Below are 15,847 nucleotides of genomic sequence, written 5' to 3'. Positions count from 1 at the left end.
GATTGGAGTGGATTTAACAAGTGACATCAATAAGGGATCATAACTTTCACCACGATTCACCTGGTCAGTCTGTCATGGAAAGAGCAGGTTCTTAATGTTTTTAATGTTATGTATACTCAGTGTACGTGCTCCTTGTAACAAAGGTCAGCTTAGCCCTGCCCATGTAATAGAGAACTAAGATCACTACATTTGAAGTTCATATTCAGTTTAGAATGAGTCACATAATGTTCAGCGTACTTATGTACTTTCCCTTTCTGGAATACACATTATTTCCAGTGTTCTATTTGTGACATTCAAGGTCGTGTGGGTTGATGGTCACTAGTTATATTATTCTCATTTGTGCATCTCTCCTTTCATGAAGGATTCGATACGCATCTAGATACTTTTGCTCAGATACTATACATTAACAATACGTTTTTATTTTGAAACTATTGGGTGTGATTCAGCTTGATTAGGGGAACGAATTGATGCATTTCAGTAAGATTTGATGGACTGCCATACCCTGTTCACTTGTCTTTTGTCTTGCCCATTCACCCTCTGAAGGGCACTCACACAATCCATGTCTCAATTGTCTCAAGGCTTAACAATCCTTTATCCTGTCTCCTCCCCTTCATCTACATTGATTGAAGTGGATTTAACAAGGGACAGGATTAAGGGATCATGGCATTCACTTGGAGTCACCTGGCCAGTCTGTCATGGAAAGAGCAAGCGTTCTTAATGTTTTTGTACACTCAGTGTGTAAGCTATATACTGTATTTAGCTGCTATTTATACACTTGTTCATATAACCTAACAATGAGGGGGAGGGAGTAAGTCTGCTTGAGGATAAATTCAAACTTGAGACTCGCCTGGTCTTCTGAAGTCCTCATTGCTGCTTCTCTCTCTCTTTTCTCTTTCTTTCTGTGTGTCTGTGCTTCTCTCTCTTTTCTCTTTCTGTGTGTCTGTGCTTCTCTCTTTTTTTCTGAGTAGAGGCCTATAGTAACTACAGTATGCTACTTTGTCGCCGTGTATTTTTGTGTGAAAATGTTTTCACCACGCACTGTCAGTCCAGGTTATAGACCCGATTTTGTTTTCTATACTGATTTGCCAAGCCGGAGAGCCTTTCCTGAGACATTGTGCATTATATGTCCATTGCGCTGCACACAATTTAAACGTAGTCTTGAATGATGCATGCCAGTATACCAGAGCGAAGGGACTGCGAACACACAACTCAAACTGCGTTGCAACCGTATGAACTAAATAACTAACCACTTTTTTTGTTCAAGGTCTGTTTTCTGCTAAAGATGATAGACCGTCTGTTTGCATCTGCAAATTTATTATCTACTATCAAGACGATCTGTACCCGGAGCTTCCTATACAGCTAATCTCCTTCTGTAACATTTTGAGGCTGGCAATTAAGGAGAATGAGAGGCTCAATTAAAGACGTTGCAGAACTGCTGTATTTGAAGCACCCCTCCCTTCTGCCCAGTTTGTTTCCCTGATGTTGTTACGGCAATCAAGCTGTTTTTTTACCATCCCTGTAACTGCGGTGAGAGATTGTTTTCTAAACTAAAACTTATAATGAACTACTTAAGAAGCGTTAGGCTCTCGGTCTGATATGCGCTTTTGAACATCTGTGGTATCACCACTCATTGCACTGGCACCACCGTTGTGGCCTTGCCCGTGGCATTTGTTCACTGATATCCCCTTACTTTCAATTAGTGGTTTTAAAAATATATATTTTTCAATGCCTGAGGCACTTTTTCCATCATACTTGACTTCCTAGTACGTATGGAAATGTCAATTATCTATATAATTGTTTGGAGAATTATTGATATAGATAATTATTGATATATTATTATAATTTTGATATGTAAAAACGGCTTTCCATAAAGTCACAATCTTATTGTTTTGACTTCCTACAAGCCTCTCTGGCTGGTGTTTTAGAACATTTGATGCTGTCCGAATAGAATAGTTATTGTCCCCAGATTAGGGCTAACTCCAATTAGTCGACTGGGTGATTGTTTGGTCGTTAAGCTGTTGGTTGACTGAGATCGTTTAAGTCGAGCAGTAACAGATAAATGTTTATAGTACCAGTCAAAAGTTTGGTGACACCTACTTATTCAATGGTTTTTCCTAATTTAAAAAAAAATATCTACATTGTAGAATAATAGTGAAGACAAACTATGAACTAACACATGGAATCATGTAGTAACCAAAAAAGTGTTAAACAAATCTAAATATTTTTGAGATTCTTCAATGTAGCCACCCTTTGCCTTGATGACAGCTTTGCACACTCTTGGCATTCGCTCAAACAGCTTCACCCTAGAATTATTTTCCAACAGTCTTGAAGGAGTTCCCACATATTCTGAGCTCTTGTTGGCTGCTTTTCCCTTCACTCTGCGGTCCAACTCATCCCAAACCATCTCAATTGGGTTGAGGTCAGGTGATTGTGGAAGCCAGGTCATCTGATGCAGCACTCCATCACTCTCTTTCTTGGTCAAATAAACCTTACACAGCCTAGAGGTGTGTTGGGTCATTATCCTGTTGAAAAACAAAGTATAGTCCCACTAAGCGCAAACCAGATGGGATGAATGCTGTGGTAGCCATGCTGGTTAAGTGTGCCTTGAATTCTAAATACATCTCTGACAGTGTCACCATCCCAACTCCTCCATTCTTTCTAAGAACACACATGTCATGTAACGTTAGCTAACGAGCCAGCTACCTTTAGTGAAACAAACAACTGAGCACAGTGCCAAATCATGTCTTTATTACCCTGCATGGGTATGCTGGGAGCTAACCAACAAATGTGCTTTACCAAACTTTATTGAAACTATGCTTGGTAGAAATAGGTTGTTTCTTTTTGTGTGGCGGCAATGATTCTGCCGTGGCACAGCGCCACACTTGCATGAACGCTGAGGAAACACTGCATAGCGTATGTAAGCAATGTGCCCACACTCTCTGGCAGCTTTCATGGCTGGGATAAGTTCTTTCTTCTTCTGGCACACAGCTTCAGGATAGTTCTCTTTGAGGAAGATATACGTTCCTCTCAAGTTCTTGGCTCTTTCCAGAACAGCTACCTTGACCTTGCTACCAGTAACTTGACCACTATTGGCCTGGGCCTGTCACCTGAGCCAGTGGTGGATTTTCCAGTCCTGTGGGCGTGCTCCACCACAATCTTCCTCTGCTCCATCTTCCGTGTCTGAGTATTTCCCTCACTTTCTCTTCAGACTCTGTCCAGGGCTCTGCAATTCTGTCCACAACCATGTTATTCCGCCTTGATTACTTAGAGTGCTGTCATCTTGCCGTTCTCCTGTTTGAACTCATCGAGCTGACCCTAGGAGAACTGCAAACTTCTTCAGGTCCTGGACCTCTCTGGTCAGGTCACCCATTCTTTTATTAGTTGACTCCACGAGTATTTGGACAAAACACTTGAAGCTATTTTCTTGTTGTACCAACTGCTTGTAGAACTGTTTGTTTAAAATCCTTCACCTGTGATAGAGACAGCTCTGTCCTCAACTGTACTCCTGACGGTTTTGGACTTTTGTCATGGTAACAACATAGGTCAGGCTGTTATTCCTCGCAGTTCTAGACAGGGCAGGTCGGAGGGAAGATCGTAAACATGAACAAAAGTCTGGGACAATCCGCAGTCCCAGCCACAATGGCTGTGTCGCGGGCTGCGTTCACGCTCTCAACCCTGCTAGCTTGAGAGGCAGCTAGTCTAGCTGCTACGTCAAACAGCTGTTTAGACCCGGCCTTGGTCAGCAGGATCACTGGCTAGATGGTAGCGATCCCAGCAACTGATGCCAACCACTTTGCAGAATCCAAACTCAAAAGGTAACTAGCTAGTAACAAAACTGTTTCAATAGACGTTCAAAACTTTACAAAACAACAAACCTAGCTCTCTCTAAATGCACACACTTCAATGGTGCAGAAGGCAGTGTGTTGAGATTCTTAATGGCCAGATATCTAGAAACAGTGACAAGAAGCTGCCATGTGGGGAAACGTATGTGCCTTGTTTCAGCTAGTTTTAGGCGATCGTGTTCTTCATAACATGTCTTGTTTGAGGTGTTTTGACTGATGTCGCGTCTATGCAAAAAGTTGCTAGCTAGATGACCAACAACAGTAACAATGTATTTGAGATGTGCAAATTGATTTATGTATCCAATAAACATTGGGAACGAAATATATTTTACATGCGGTCAACAATCTAAGCCAACACCGTCTGTTTTGCCCCATTTGTCACTAAACAACCAACCCGTCTGTGACGTAGTCGGCAATTTTCAGAGACAACTTTTGGCTCGTGAACTCTACTTTCTAAGCTACTGGCTGAAATTATACAAAATTTCAGCAGTGCATCTTTAATTGAGATTTTTGCCTGTTGGTCCCACACGACACTGACCATAGCTTTGCTTAGTGACTTTTCCCCATGATTTATGTCCTTAGTCCTAATGTGACAGACTTTTTGTAGATTGAATTAGGCGGCACAGAGAAGCTCTGGGTGCATTGGTAAAGGGGGGATTATGGTATTTTTATGATGTAGCCTAGGTGTCAGTATGGATACACAGAGTGCCCTGGCTGCTCATTGATCCTATCCATAAAACAGTGTGGGTTAGTAGAGCCGGGCAATATAGACACAAATCCATATCATGATAAATTGACTGAATTCTAGGGATGAAATTAAACGACAGGGTTATTTAACTGGGGGTCTGCCGGAACTCCACTGCAGGGTGTCTGTGAAAATATAAGTAAAATAAGTATACAGAGAAGGAAAAATGCTGGGCAGTGATCAATTAAGACACAAAAATAAATACATCCTTTCAATGTTATGAATATCGCTAGCAACAACATTGAAAATAGGAGAATATCTTCTTTGTAATGATGTCCACTATTTCTCAACCCCTATTATTGAGCAAATTACACTCTGTAGAGCCAATTACACAGTATCTGACAGGCTTTGAAAAAGCAGCAGCGAATAGGCTGCAAATTATATTCTTTATGGTTATGATCATAGTTTGACTGTCTTCTCTCTTATTTCTCTCCAGGAAACAGAGATTGCTGCTGACTGCAACCATGTAAGTGTTCTGAACTCTCCCCACATCATTAAACCATCCTTTCAGTTTGTGTAACTGAATGTGAGTCATCATTTTAATACAGCGTTGTAAGCAGGTCTGACCACAAGAGGGGGCTATCACGCCCTAGCTGAAATTCCCCACACACAGTGGCCTTGTATTCCTAGGCTTTGAGCTATCAATAGACATGTTTAATGTTTATTCTCTCCCCCAGCTCCTTTGGAACTACAAACTGAACCTGACGACCGACCCCAAGTTTGAGTCTGTGGCTGTGGAGGTGTGCAAGACCACCATCACCGATGTAAGTTGGCTGGCTAGCTTGCTTTATGGCTCTGACTATACGTCCCTCATGCTACTAGTGTCACTGTTCCTGGCACCTAACAACACAAAGCATTTTTAATTGGTAGAGCATCTAGTAGTAACACACACCACTTTGAATACCCTTAAGTAGGCCTAAAGCACCCATGCCCTTAGCTGGAAATGGGGGGGGGCCGCCGCCTCTAATTTTTTTCCTTTTATTTCGATAATTATGAATTAGTTTTGGCTTAATCCCTATGTTCATAGGACTTTGATGTCCAAACTAATATCCCTTTCAAACCAAGATGAAAACCTGACAACGTTTTGTCGACTGAAAGGTATTGCCGGCAAACAAAGCCTGTACTTTTATTTCTGCCAACCAACCTAGTCATGATTGCGGTAATTAATTTAAAGTTCTCGCCAACCCCTCAGTATAAATGTCCCCTTTCATCTTACCGGCTTTGGCACCCATTAAATCATGAACATTCTATTGTTGTTGTCCGACTTGTCGTTGTTATTATGAAAAAGTAACACACAAACGGCAGTATGCATGCAGCAGACTGGTCCAAATAGCAACGTTACCTGCTCTATTTAGGACATGTCAATCTAGCAAGCCAGGCAACTTTCTGGACAATGTTTTGGTTTGTTGCTACTTTTTTAGCTAGCCCGCTATCTATCTAGGAACCGAAGTGTTGGTCAGAGTTTCCCAGGGGACCCTCATTACATTAGAAAAATTGAAGCCACTTGCAATATGGATATCGCACATTGTAATTTCGATAATAATTTGAGTAGTTGTGCAGCCCTACAACATACCATGAATCCTACGTGAATTAGGTATCATATAAGTAATACAAATATTGTGACCATGAGAAACACAATCTGCAATTTTCTTTTCCTCCTTCCTTCAGATAAAAGAATGTGCAGCGGAGGAGAGAGGGAAGGGCTACCTGGTGTCCTGCCTGGTGGATCACCGCGGTAACATCACAGAGTACCAGTGCAACCAGTACATCGTCAAGATGACCAGCATTGTGTTCAGCGACTACCGCCTCATCTGTGGCTTCATGGACAAATGTCGCGAGGATATCAACACCCTGCACTGTGGCAGCATCTCCACCGGCGAGAAGGTAATAGGCTGGCTCTAGCCTTCATACACACCGATCAAGATGCTTTTTTGGAATAACTGCTCAAGCCTTTGGATTTGTATGAATCTGTCTCTGTGCTATATGTAGAGGTAACACAAACACAGACAGGCGCAGGATGTGCTGGTCTCTAATTTGTTAGTTTGGTTTTGAGTTTTTTTTTTGTTGACACGTGTTTAAACATGACATGACTACATGAGGTTTGGGCATAGGGTGGTCAGGTTTGAATTACTGCCTTCGTTATGCTACTTTGAGCTCCGGTGTTAGGCTCTGGCCAGGAGACTAGCCTATTTGCTCTCCCTACAGTCGCATACTTACCTACAGTGGGTATTATAAGTATTCACCCCCCCCTTGGATTTCTTCAAAATGTTGTTATAAAATGGGATTAAGATGGATTTAATTGTCATTCTTTGTCAAGTATTTACACAAAATAAACTGCAATGTCAGTGGGGGGGCATTTTTTTCTTTCTCAAAAAGTACTAATAATTTTAAAAAAGGAGGCTTTGGAAGCTAATGATAGGCTATTTGACATCATTTGAGTCAATTGGAGGTGTACCTATGGATGTATTTCAAGCTCAGTGCCTTTTTGCTTGACATCATGGGACAATCAAAAGAAATCAGCCAAGACCTCAGGAAACAAATTGTAGACCTCCACAAGTCTGGTTGATCCTTGGGAGCAATTTCCAAATGCCTGAAGGTACCACGTTCATCTGTACAAACAATAGTACGCAAGTATTAACACCATGGGATCACGCAGCCATCATACCGCTCAGGAAGGAGGTGCGTTCTGTCTCCTAGAGATGAACGTACTTTGGTGTGAAAAGTGCAAATCAATCCCAAAACAACAGCAAAGGACCTTGTGAAGATGCTGGAGGAAACAGGTACAAAAGTATCTATATCCACAGTAAAACAAGTCCTATATCGATGTAACTTGAAAGGCCGCTCAGCAAGGAAGAAGCCACTGCTCTAATTTTACATAATTATGACATGACATTGAAGGTTGCACAATGTAACAGCAATATTTAGACTTATGGGATGCCACCCGTTAGATAAAATACGGAACGGTTCCATATTTCACTGAAAGAATAAACATTTTGTTTTTGCAATTATAGTTTCGGGTTTGACCATATTAATGACCTAAGGCTCGTATTTCTGTGTGTTTATTATAATTAAGTCTATGATTTGATAGAGCAGTCTGAGTGGTGGTAGGCAGCAGCAGTGTCGAAAGCATTCATTCAAACAGCACTTTGCTGCTTTTGCCAGCAGCTCTTCGCAATGCTTGAAGCACAGCACTGTTTATGACAACTCCCGAGATTAAACTGGCAATACTATAGTGCCTATAAGAACGTCCAATAGTCAAAGGTATAAGAAATACAAATGGTATAGAGAGAAATGTTCCTATAATAACTACAACCTAAAACTTCTTAACTGGGAATATTGAAGACTCATGTTAAAAGGAACCACCAGCTTTCATATGTTCTCAGCAAGGAACTTAAACGTTAGCTTTTTTTACATGGCACATATTGCACTTTTCCTTTCTTCTCCAACAGTGTTTTTGCATTATTTAAACTAAAGCTACACCACTGTTCTAAGCGAGAAGAGTAGTCATTCAAAAATCATGAATTATTACAAATGTGTGATTTGTTAAGCAAAATTGGACTCCTGAACTAGTTTAGGCCTAAACAAAGGGGGTAAATACTTCTGCAGCAAATATTTTTGTTATTTAATTTTTTATTAATATGAAAAGATTTGTATAATACTCTTTTCACTTTGGCATTATGTAGTATTTTCTGTAGAAAATCAAATATTTATCAATCCCACTTTGTAAAAATCCAAGGGGTGGTGATTACTTATGATATCCACTGTACCTCCTATCCACGCTTCCTACACTCCATGTTAACAAATATACAGTACCAGTCAAAAGTTTGGACACACCTACTCATTCCAGGGTTTTTCTTTATTTTTTTTTACTATTTTCTACATTGTAGAATAATAGTGAAGACAAACTATGGAATGAGTAGGTATGGAATCATGTAGTAAGCAAAAAAAGTGTTGAACATATCAAAATATATTTTAGACGTTAGATTCTTTAAAGTAGCCACCCTTTGCCTTGATGACAGCTTTGCACACTCTTGCCAAACCTCTTGACTGGTACTGTATTTTTAATCCTGGCTTCCTCTAATGAATTATTAATTTGTACAAGATGATTAATGACCATGCCTTCGGAAATCAAATCCCGGTCTTCAGGGCAACCCAACAGCAATAACTCCTCACACTGAATTACATTTTAAATTTTTAAAATGTTATATTTAGCTTCTCTATATTTACTAGCATCTGTCCTCCCCTCTGGCTGTTTGTATGTTTTTGTGGTTGTGTGTTATATTAAATCGCACACAAAAATCATTTGAAAGGAAACATTTTATAACTGATTCAAGCTAACAGTTATTCAGGCCTCACACAGAGATGCATAATCAGTACACGAAGGCCCATCCGTGTGCGAGCCAACTCTCTCCCCATGTACCCATGTTCCTAAGGACGTGCACTCCCAAGGTGAGGTGATAGCGTGCCTGGAGAAGGGCCTGGTCAGGGAGGCAGAGGAGCAGCCCGGGGCCCACGCCATCGGGGCCAACTGTAAGAAGGCCATCATGCGCGTGGCCGAACTTTCCTCAGACGACTTCCACCTGGACCGATACCTATACTTCTCCTGCCGGGAGGACCGCGAGCGCTTCTGTGAAAACGTGAGTACCTTCCCTCCCTCTCTCTCGCTCCTTCCCCTTTCCCTCGCTCCTTCTCTTATTCCCTCAAGTCTTTTCATTTAATAAGAGGCATAATATTAAGATTCAGAGTCTGATGCGTTCATACTTTTATCAGAGTTGAACCCTCAACTCACTGAAAAGTTGTTTTTGTCACTTTGTGAATGTGAAAAATATTTGCTAATTGAATTACAATTCCATTGTCTTTGATTTATAGACTCCAGCTGGAGAGGGCAGAGTTTACAAGTGTCTCTTCAACCACAAATTTGAGGAGGCTATGTCTGAAAAGGTACTACTTCTGCTGTTTAGCCTGATGGAAATTTCCCAATGGAGAGTCATTACCAAAATATCAATATCCATTGTTTGCTACTTGTCATTTGTCCATACGAATAATGCTCTGATTGCAAGGCATTTTGTCAGCATGGTTGGCTGTATAATCGAGAGAAAATAGTTAAATGGTGATGCTGTCCTTCCCCTATGTTAATTTAGCTGATAAATCAGGACCACCACTCCCCAAAATATATTTGACAATATCATTTTTGGGATGGTGAAACTTTTCAGTGTAAACTTAAAGCTGCAATATGTAACTTTTTGGGCTACTCGAACAAATACACATAGAAATGTGAGTTATAGATCTGTCTTTCTCATTGAAAGCAAGTCTAAGAAGTGGTAGATCTATGTGCTCTATTTCTATGCTTCTCATTCTTAAGTTTCCTTTCTGCGTCTTTTACTTTCGGTTTTAAACACCACCTTCAAACATTAGAAAATACAATATTTTTAGTTATTGGAAAAATACATTATATTCAAAAGTATGTGGACACCTCTTTAAATTAGTGGATTCTGCTATTTCAGCCACACCCGTTACTGACAGGTGTATAAAATCGAGCACAAAGCCAAGCAATCTCCATAGACAAACATTGGCAGTAGAGTGGCCTTACTGAAGAGCTCCGTTACTTTCAACGTGGCACCGTCATAGGATGCCACCTTTCCAACATCAGTTCGTAACATTTCTGCCCTGCTTGAGCTGCCCCGGTCAACTGTAAGGGCTGTTATTGTGAAGTGTAAATGTCCAGGATCAACAACGGCTCAGCCGCGACGTGGTAGGCCACACAAGCTCACAGAATGGGACCACCGAGTGCTGAACCGCATGGCTCGTAAGAATCGTCTGTCCGTGGTTGCAACTGCCTCTGGAAGCAACTTCAGCCCACAAACTGTTCATCGGGAGCTTCAGGAAATGGGTTTCCATGGTCGAGCAGCTGCATGCAAGCCTAAGATCACCATGCACAATGCCAAGTGTCGGCTGGAGTGGTGTAAAGCTCACCACCATTGGACTCTGGGAGCAGTGGAAACGCGTTCTCTGGAGTGATTAATCACACTTCACCATCTGGTAGTACGACGGACGAATCTGGGTTTGGCGGATGCCAGGAGAGCGCTACCTGCCCCAATTCATTGTGCCAACTGTAAAGTCTGGTGGAGGTGGAATAATGGTCTGGGGCTGTTTTTCTTCATTCAGGCTAGGAGCCCTTAGTTCCAGTGAAGGGAAATCTTAATGCTATATTATACAGTGACGTTCTAGATGATTCTGTGCTTATACAGTTTGGGGAAGGCCCTTCCCTGTTTCAACATGACAATGCCCCCATGCACAAAGCGAGGTCCATACAGAAATGGTTTGTCAAGGTCGGTCCTGCACGGAGCACTGACCTCAAGTCCATCGAACACCTTTGGGATGAATTGGAACGCTGACTGCAAGCCAGGCATAATCATCCAACCTCGCCAATGCTCTTGTGGCTGAATGGAAGCAAGTCCCCACAGCTATCCAACATCTAGTGGAAAGTCTTCCCAGAAGAGTGGAGGCAGTTATTGCAGCAAAGGGGGGACCAACTCCATTTAATGCCCATGATTTTGTTATGAGATGTTCAATGCGTAGGTGTCCACATACTTTTGGTCATGTAGTGTATTTTACAGTGGTGTAGACAGTATGTTGATTCTTTACACTATACATGGCTTATTTTGTCTCACAGTTTAAAACAGATGCTGGGAAAGTTCTGGGACGACAGATCCAAAATTCATACAACCACTGCACATAATACTTTTTTTTTTAAAGCAATGAGGCTGATGCAGCAGATCAGACTGTTTTTAGTTGTATTTCTTCATATTATAAGGTCAACAATGCGCATGGCTGTAGGCTACGCGTGACTGTTTCAAAATACAATTAGTGAGAACACTGATCTCAAAAGTGCATTGCACGCGCAAGTGGTTTCATATAACACAGATTAAACTATATATTACTAATTTGACTGAGATTATGTCTTTGGCTGCTGGACAATAAAATAACTTTGAAAACCAATAGAACATGATATGTTTTTGTTTCATGGCATTAAACAATTTAAGTTTATGGTTAAATAGTTTCTAAATGCTGATCGCCTCTGCCAGTGGCGATTTTAGCATGTAAATCTTGGCCGGGCAAAAAAAACTAATGTGGAATGCATGCCAGCAAAGCCACTACACAATACTAAACAATATATTAATTTCACTATAACAACGACAAACGGTGCCCATAATCTGTTAGGGTTTACATAAAGCTGTCCCAACATCAATCCCAACATTTTACCACTGCTACACCTGGCTATCAGTGGAGCCTTGTCTGGCAGCAAAACAGTTCATTCAGCCGCATTTACTGCCTAAAAAAAATTATATGGCTGACTTGCTTAATCAAATGTGGTTTCTAATGAAATTTTCGATTTAGACATTAATGAGCGAACTAGGACGGACGTAGTCCATAACTATTTGTTTAGCACTTTTGAAATGTACAATGTCAGAAATCAGAACATGGGCCGTTCTTAGTGTTCTCCTTATATACCAAGTCAGAACCGTAGGATAAATAAAGGGGGCATATAAGCAGACGATGAAAGCTCTTACAATATTCAATGATGACATTTCTCTAAAACAGATTATAGGCTACAGGTTCACCACCAAGTCAGAACAGTAGGTGAAATGAATAGACCAAATTATTATGGTGAGGCACATGGGCGACTAACATCTTACTACACAACATACAGTTAGTATTTCTTTTTTAGCTACAGTATACATATCTCGCTGGCATATATCATTTATACAGCAGCATTCAATACATTTTTGTGCTCACTTGAACAGTAAGGTGGTCCTTTGTGGGCAAATTTTGTCATCAAAGTCTGGCATTCTCTGGATTTATGGTGCTGTCAACACAACTGGGAACTCGGAAAAAAACAAGGTTGAATCATAATGCCGTAATTGATTTTTCAGGTTGTACCTCCCATTCTTTCTATTCTGGTTAGATCCAGTTTGCGCTGTTCTGTGAAGGGAGTAGTACACAGCGTTGTACGGGATCTTCAGTTTCTTGGCAATTTCTCGCCTGGAATAGACATTATTTCTCAGATCAAGAATAGACTGAGTTTCAGAAGAAAGTGCTTTGTTTCTGGCCATTTTGAGCCTGTAATCGAACCCACAAATGCTGATGCTCCAGATACTCAACTAGTCTAAAGACGGACAGTTTTATTGCTTCTTTAATTAGCACGACAGTTTTCAGCTGTGCTAACATAATTGCAAAAGGGTTCTGATGATCAATTAGCCTTTTTTAAAACTATACACTTGGATTCGCTAACACAACGTGCCGTTGGAACACAGGAGTGATGCTTGCTGATAATGGGCCTCTGTACGCCTATGTAGATATTCCATAAAAAATCTGCCGTTTCCAGTTACATCATTTGCAACATTAACAATATCTACACTGTATTTCTGATAAATTCAATGTTATTTTAATGGACCAAAAATGTGCTTTTCTTTCAAAAACAAGGGCATTTCTAAGTGACCCTAAACGTTTGAACGGTAGTGTATATATTTTTACATTGCTTGCAAACTGATGTGACATGTATTAATGCTAACATAACAGGAAAGCACCAATTTCTATTTTTAAATATGTTTTTGCAAAAAATGTGGGGCTCAAAACAGGTGGGGCTCTGAATGACGGGTCGCCATTGGCCTGTGTGGTGCGCAACAGGCACTGTCCTTCACGCTCCGGTCTTGTGACGATTTGATCTGAATGAACCGTGCCTCGAGTATGTCAAGAATCAAGCCTTTAGACCCCTTTAAACTCAACTCTGGACCACGAAGCCATTTCCACTGCTTGCTTCATTGTTCCCATCTAATCAGGGACTGATTCAGACCTGGGACACCAGCTGTATGCAATGAATTATCAGGTAGAACCGGATATCGTAGGGCAATAGTTGAATACTCCTGCTTTAGACGTTAAATATGAATTATTCTTTATTATATTTGTCAAAAGGACTTGTGTTAAGCCTATATTTATGTAGGTAAATTAAGTGTCATTAAAGTTTGGCTACACTTTCTGGCGCTTCCCTCGTTAGCACCGGTTTGGACACAAGGCTATAGCCAATAGCATATGCATATCACCTACACTTTGACATGTAGGCTTTTTTATTTATATACATTAAAAATGTATTTGAATATTATTCCAATGTTGGCGTTGATCCATCTGAGTAATTGTTTGAAATGTATTCTGAACAAAACTATATAAACGCAACATGTAAAGTGTTGGTCCCAGCTTTCATGAGCTGAAGTGAAAGATCCCAGAAAGGTTCCATATGCACACAAATATAATTTCTCAAATTTTGTGCACAAATTTGTTTACATCCATGTTAATGAGCATTTCTCCTTTCCCAAGATAATCCATCCACCTGACAGGTGTGGCATATCAAGAATCTGATTAAAACGCATTATCATTACACTGGTGCAGCTTGTGCTGGTGAAAAATAAGTGTGCAGTTTTGACACACAACACAATGCCACAGATGTTTTGAGGGAGCGTGCAATGCTGACTGCAGGAACGTCCACAAGAGATGTTGCCAAAGAATAGAATTTTAATTTCTCTACCATAAACCACCTTAAAGAATATTTGAGAATTTAGCAGTATGTCCATCCAGCCTCACAACCACAGACTAAGTGTAACCACGCCAGCCCAGGACCTCCACATCCAGCTTATTCACCTGCGGGGGCAGCTGAGACCAGCCACAAAGACAGCTGATGAAACTGAGGAACATTTCTGTCTGTAATAAAGCCCTTTTATGGGGGAAAAACTCATTCTGATTTGCCTGGGCCTGGCTCCCCAGTGGGTGGGCCTATGCCCACCCATGGCTGCTCCTCTGCCCAGTCATGTAAAATCCATAGATTAGGTCCTAATAAATGTATTTCAATTGACTGATTTCCTTATATGAACTGTAACTCAGTAAAATTGTTGTGTTTTTGTTTAGTGTATATATTCTTGTCCACTTAATTTATTTTATTTACTTGTCCCAGACAAGGACAAACATTAATGTTGAGTGTAGAATTGCAAGAAACTAGCTTTAAAGAAACTGCCCAGTGAAAATATCACCTTTAAAAGTTTGTATTAACGCATACTCAAATAATGTTGTTGACTCATCCTATAAAGTATAAATTGGAGAAAAAACACTTCAAAAACCGGTATATGCCCACACCATTCCAACAAAGAAAAGCTGCTTTTTAACATATTTTTGGGAAATAACTGTTTCACTGCTATTGTAATTAATTATAGAAATCTGAAACACTGGGCAGTTACTTTAAAATAGCAAAATGTTGTCTCTGTGGCCAAGAGGAGGGCCTCTAAAATTTTGGGTGGAGGCAGCGCCATTGGCCATGGCCATGACCATTACCACGCCCACAAATCCTAGGGGAAAAACTGGAAAGTCTGTTCTGGTCAATCTTTTTTTGTTCTTTTGGCCATTAGTCAATAATTGTGAACAGAGCTGTGGTGTGTTGTGGCTGTCCTCCACAGTGCAGAGATGCTCTGACCACTCGTCAGAAACTGATTGCCCAGGACTACAAGGTGAGCTACTCCCTGGCCAAGGCCTGCAAGACGGACCTGAGGAAGTACCGCTGCAGTGCGGACACCAACATGCCCCGCGCCCGCGAGGCACGCCTCTCCTACCTGCTACTCTGTCTCGAGTCTGCCGTACACAGAGGTTGGGCTGGCTCTTGTCTTCCTAACCTATATCTGTGTGTCCACCTGTTCGATCTCTTATGTTTTGTAAATGTACAGTACCAGTCAAAAGTTTGGACACACCATGTTTGTTTTTTTACTACTTTCTACATTGTAGAATAATAGTGAAGACACAAACTATGAATTTACAAAAAAGGTGTTAAACAAATCTAAATATAAAACATATTTTAGATTCTTCAAAGTAGCCAACCTTTGCCTTGATAACAGCTTTGCATACTCTTGCCATTTTCTCAACCAGCTTCAAGAGGTGTTGGAATGCTTTTCCAATGGTCTTGAAAGTTCCCACATATGCTGAGCACTAGTTGGCTGCTTTTCCTTCACTCTGCGGTCCAACTCATCCCAAACCATCTCAATTGGGTTGAGGTCGGGTGATTGTGGCGGCCAGGTCATCTGATGCAGCACTCCATCACAAACCAGATGGGATGGCGTATCGCTGCAGAATGCTGTGGTAGTCATGTTGGTTAAGTGTGCCTTGAGTTCTAAATAAATGACTGACCGTGTCACCAGCAAAGCACCATCACACCACCTCCATGCTT

At 41.0% G+C, this 15,847-nt stretch overlaps 1 protein-coding gene across 2 annotated transcripts in view; it reads left to right on the top strand.

Annotated features, from left to right (window-relative positions):
* The window catches only part of LOC110493154 (Golgi apparatus protein 1), a 41,925-nt gene that overhangs the window by 6,704 nt on the left and 19,374 nt on the right, over positions 1 to 15,847 (top strand). For both annotated transcript variants that reach the window (XM_036952324.1, XM_036952330.1), the window contains exons 2-7: positions 5,024 to 5,053; positions 5,265 to 5,351; positions 6,256 to 6,471; positions 9,021 to 9,224; positions 9,457 to 9,528; positions 15,087 to 15,273. In XM_036952324.1, the coding sequence (XP_036808219.1) occupies positions 5,024 to 5,053; positions 5,265 to 5,351; positions 6,256 to 6,471; positions 9,021 to 9,224; positions 9,457 to 9,528; positions 15,087 to 15,273 (796 nt within the window). The remainder of the gene's footprint in view (positions 1 to 5,023; positions 5,054 to 5,264; positions 5,352 to 6,255; positions 6,472 to 9,020; positions 9,225 to 9,456; positions 9,529 to 15,086; positions 15,274 to 15,847) is intronic.

The sequence above is a fragment of the Oncorhynchus mykiss genome, chromosome 2 (assembly GCF_013265735.2).
Source record: "Oncorhynchus mykiss isolate Arlee chromosome 2, USDA_OmykA_1.1, whole genome shotgun sequence".
In the NCBI taxonomy this organism is placed as follows: Eukaryota; Metazoa; Chordata; class Actinopteri; order Salmoniformes; family Salmonidae; genus Oncorhynchus; species Oncorhynchus mykiss.
The sequence above is the reverse complement of the archived record's forward strand: the minus strand, read 5'-3'. Positions and strand labels throughout refer to the sequence as shown.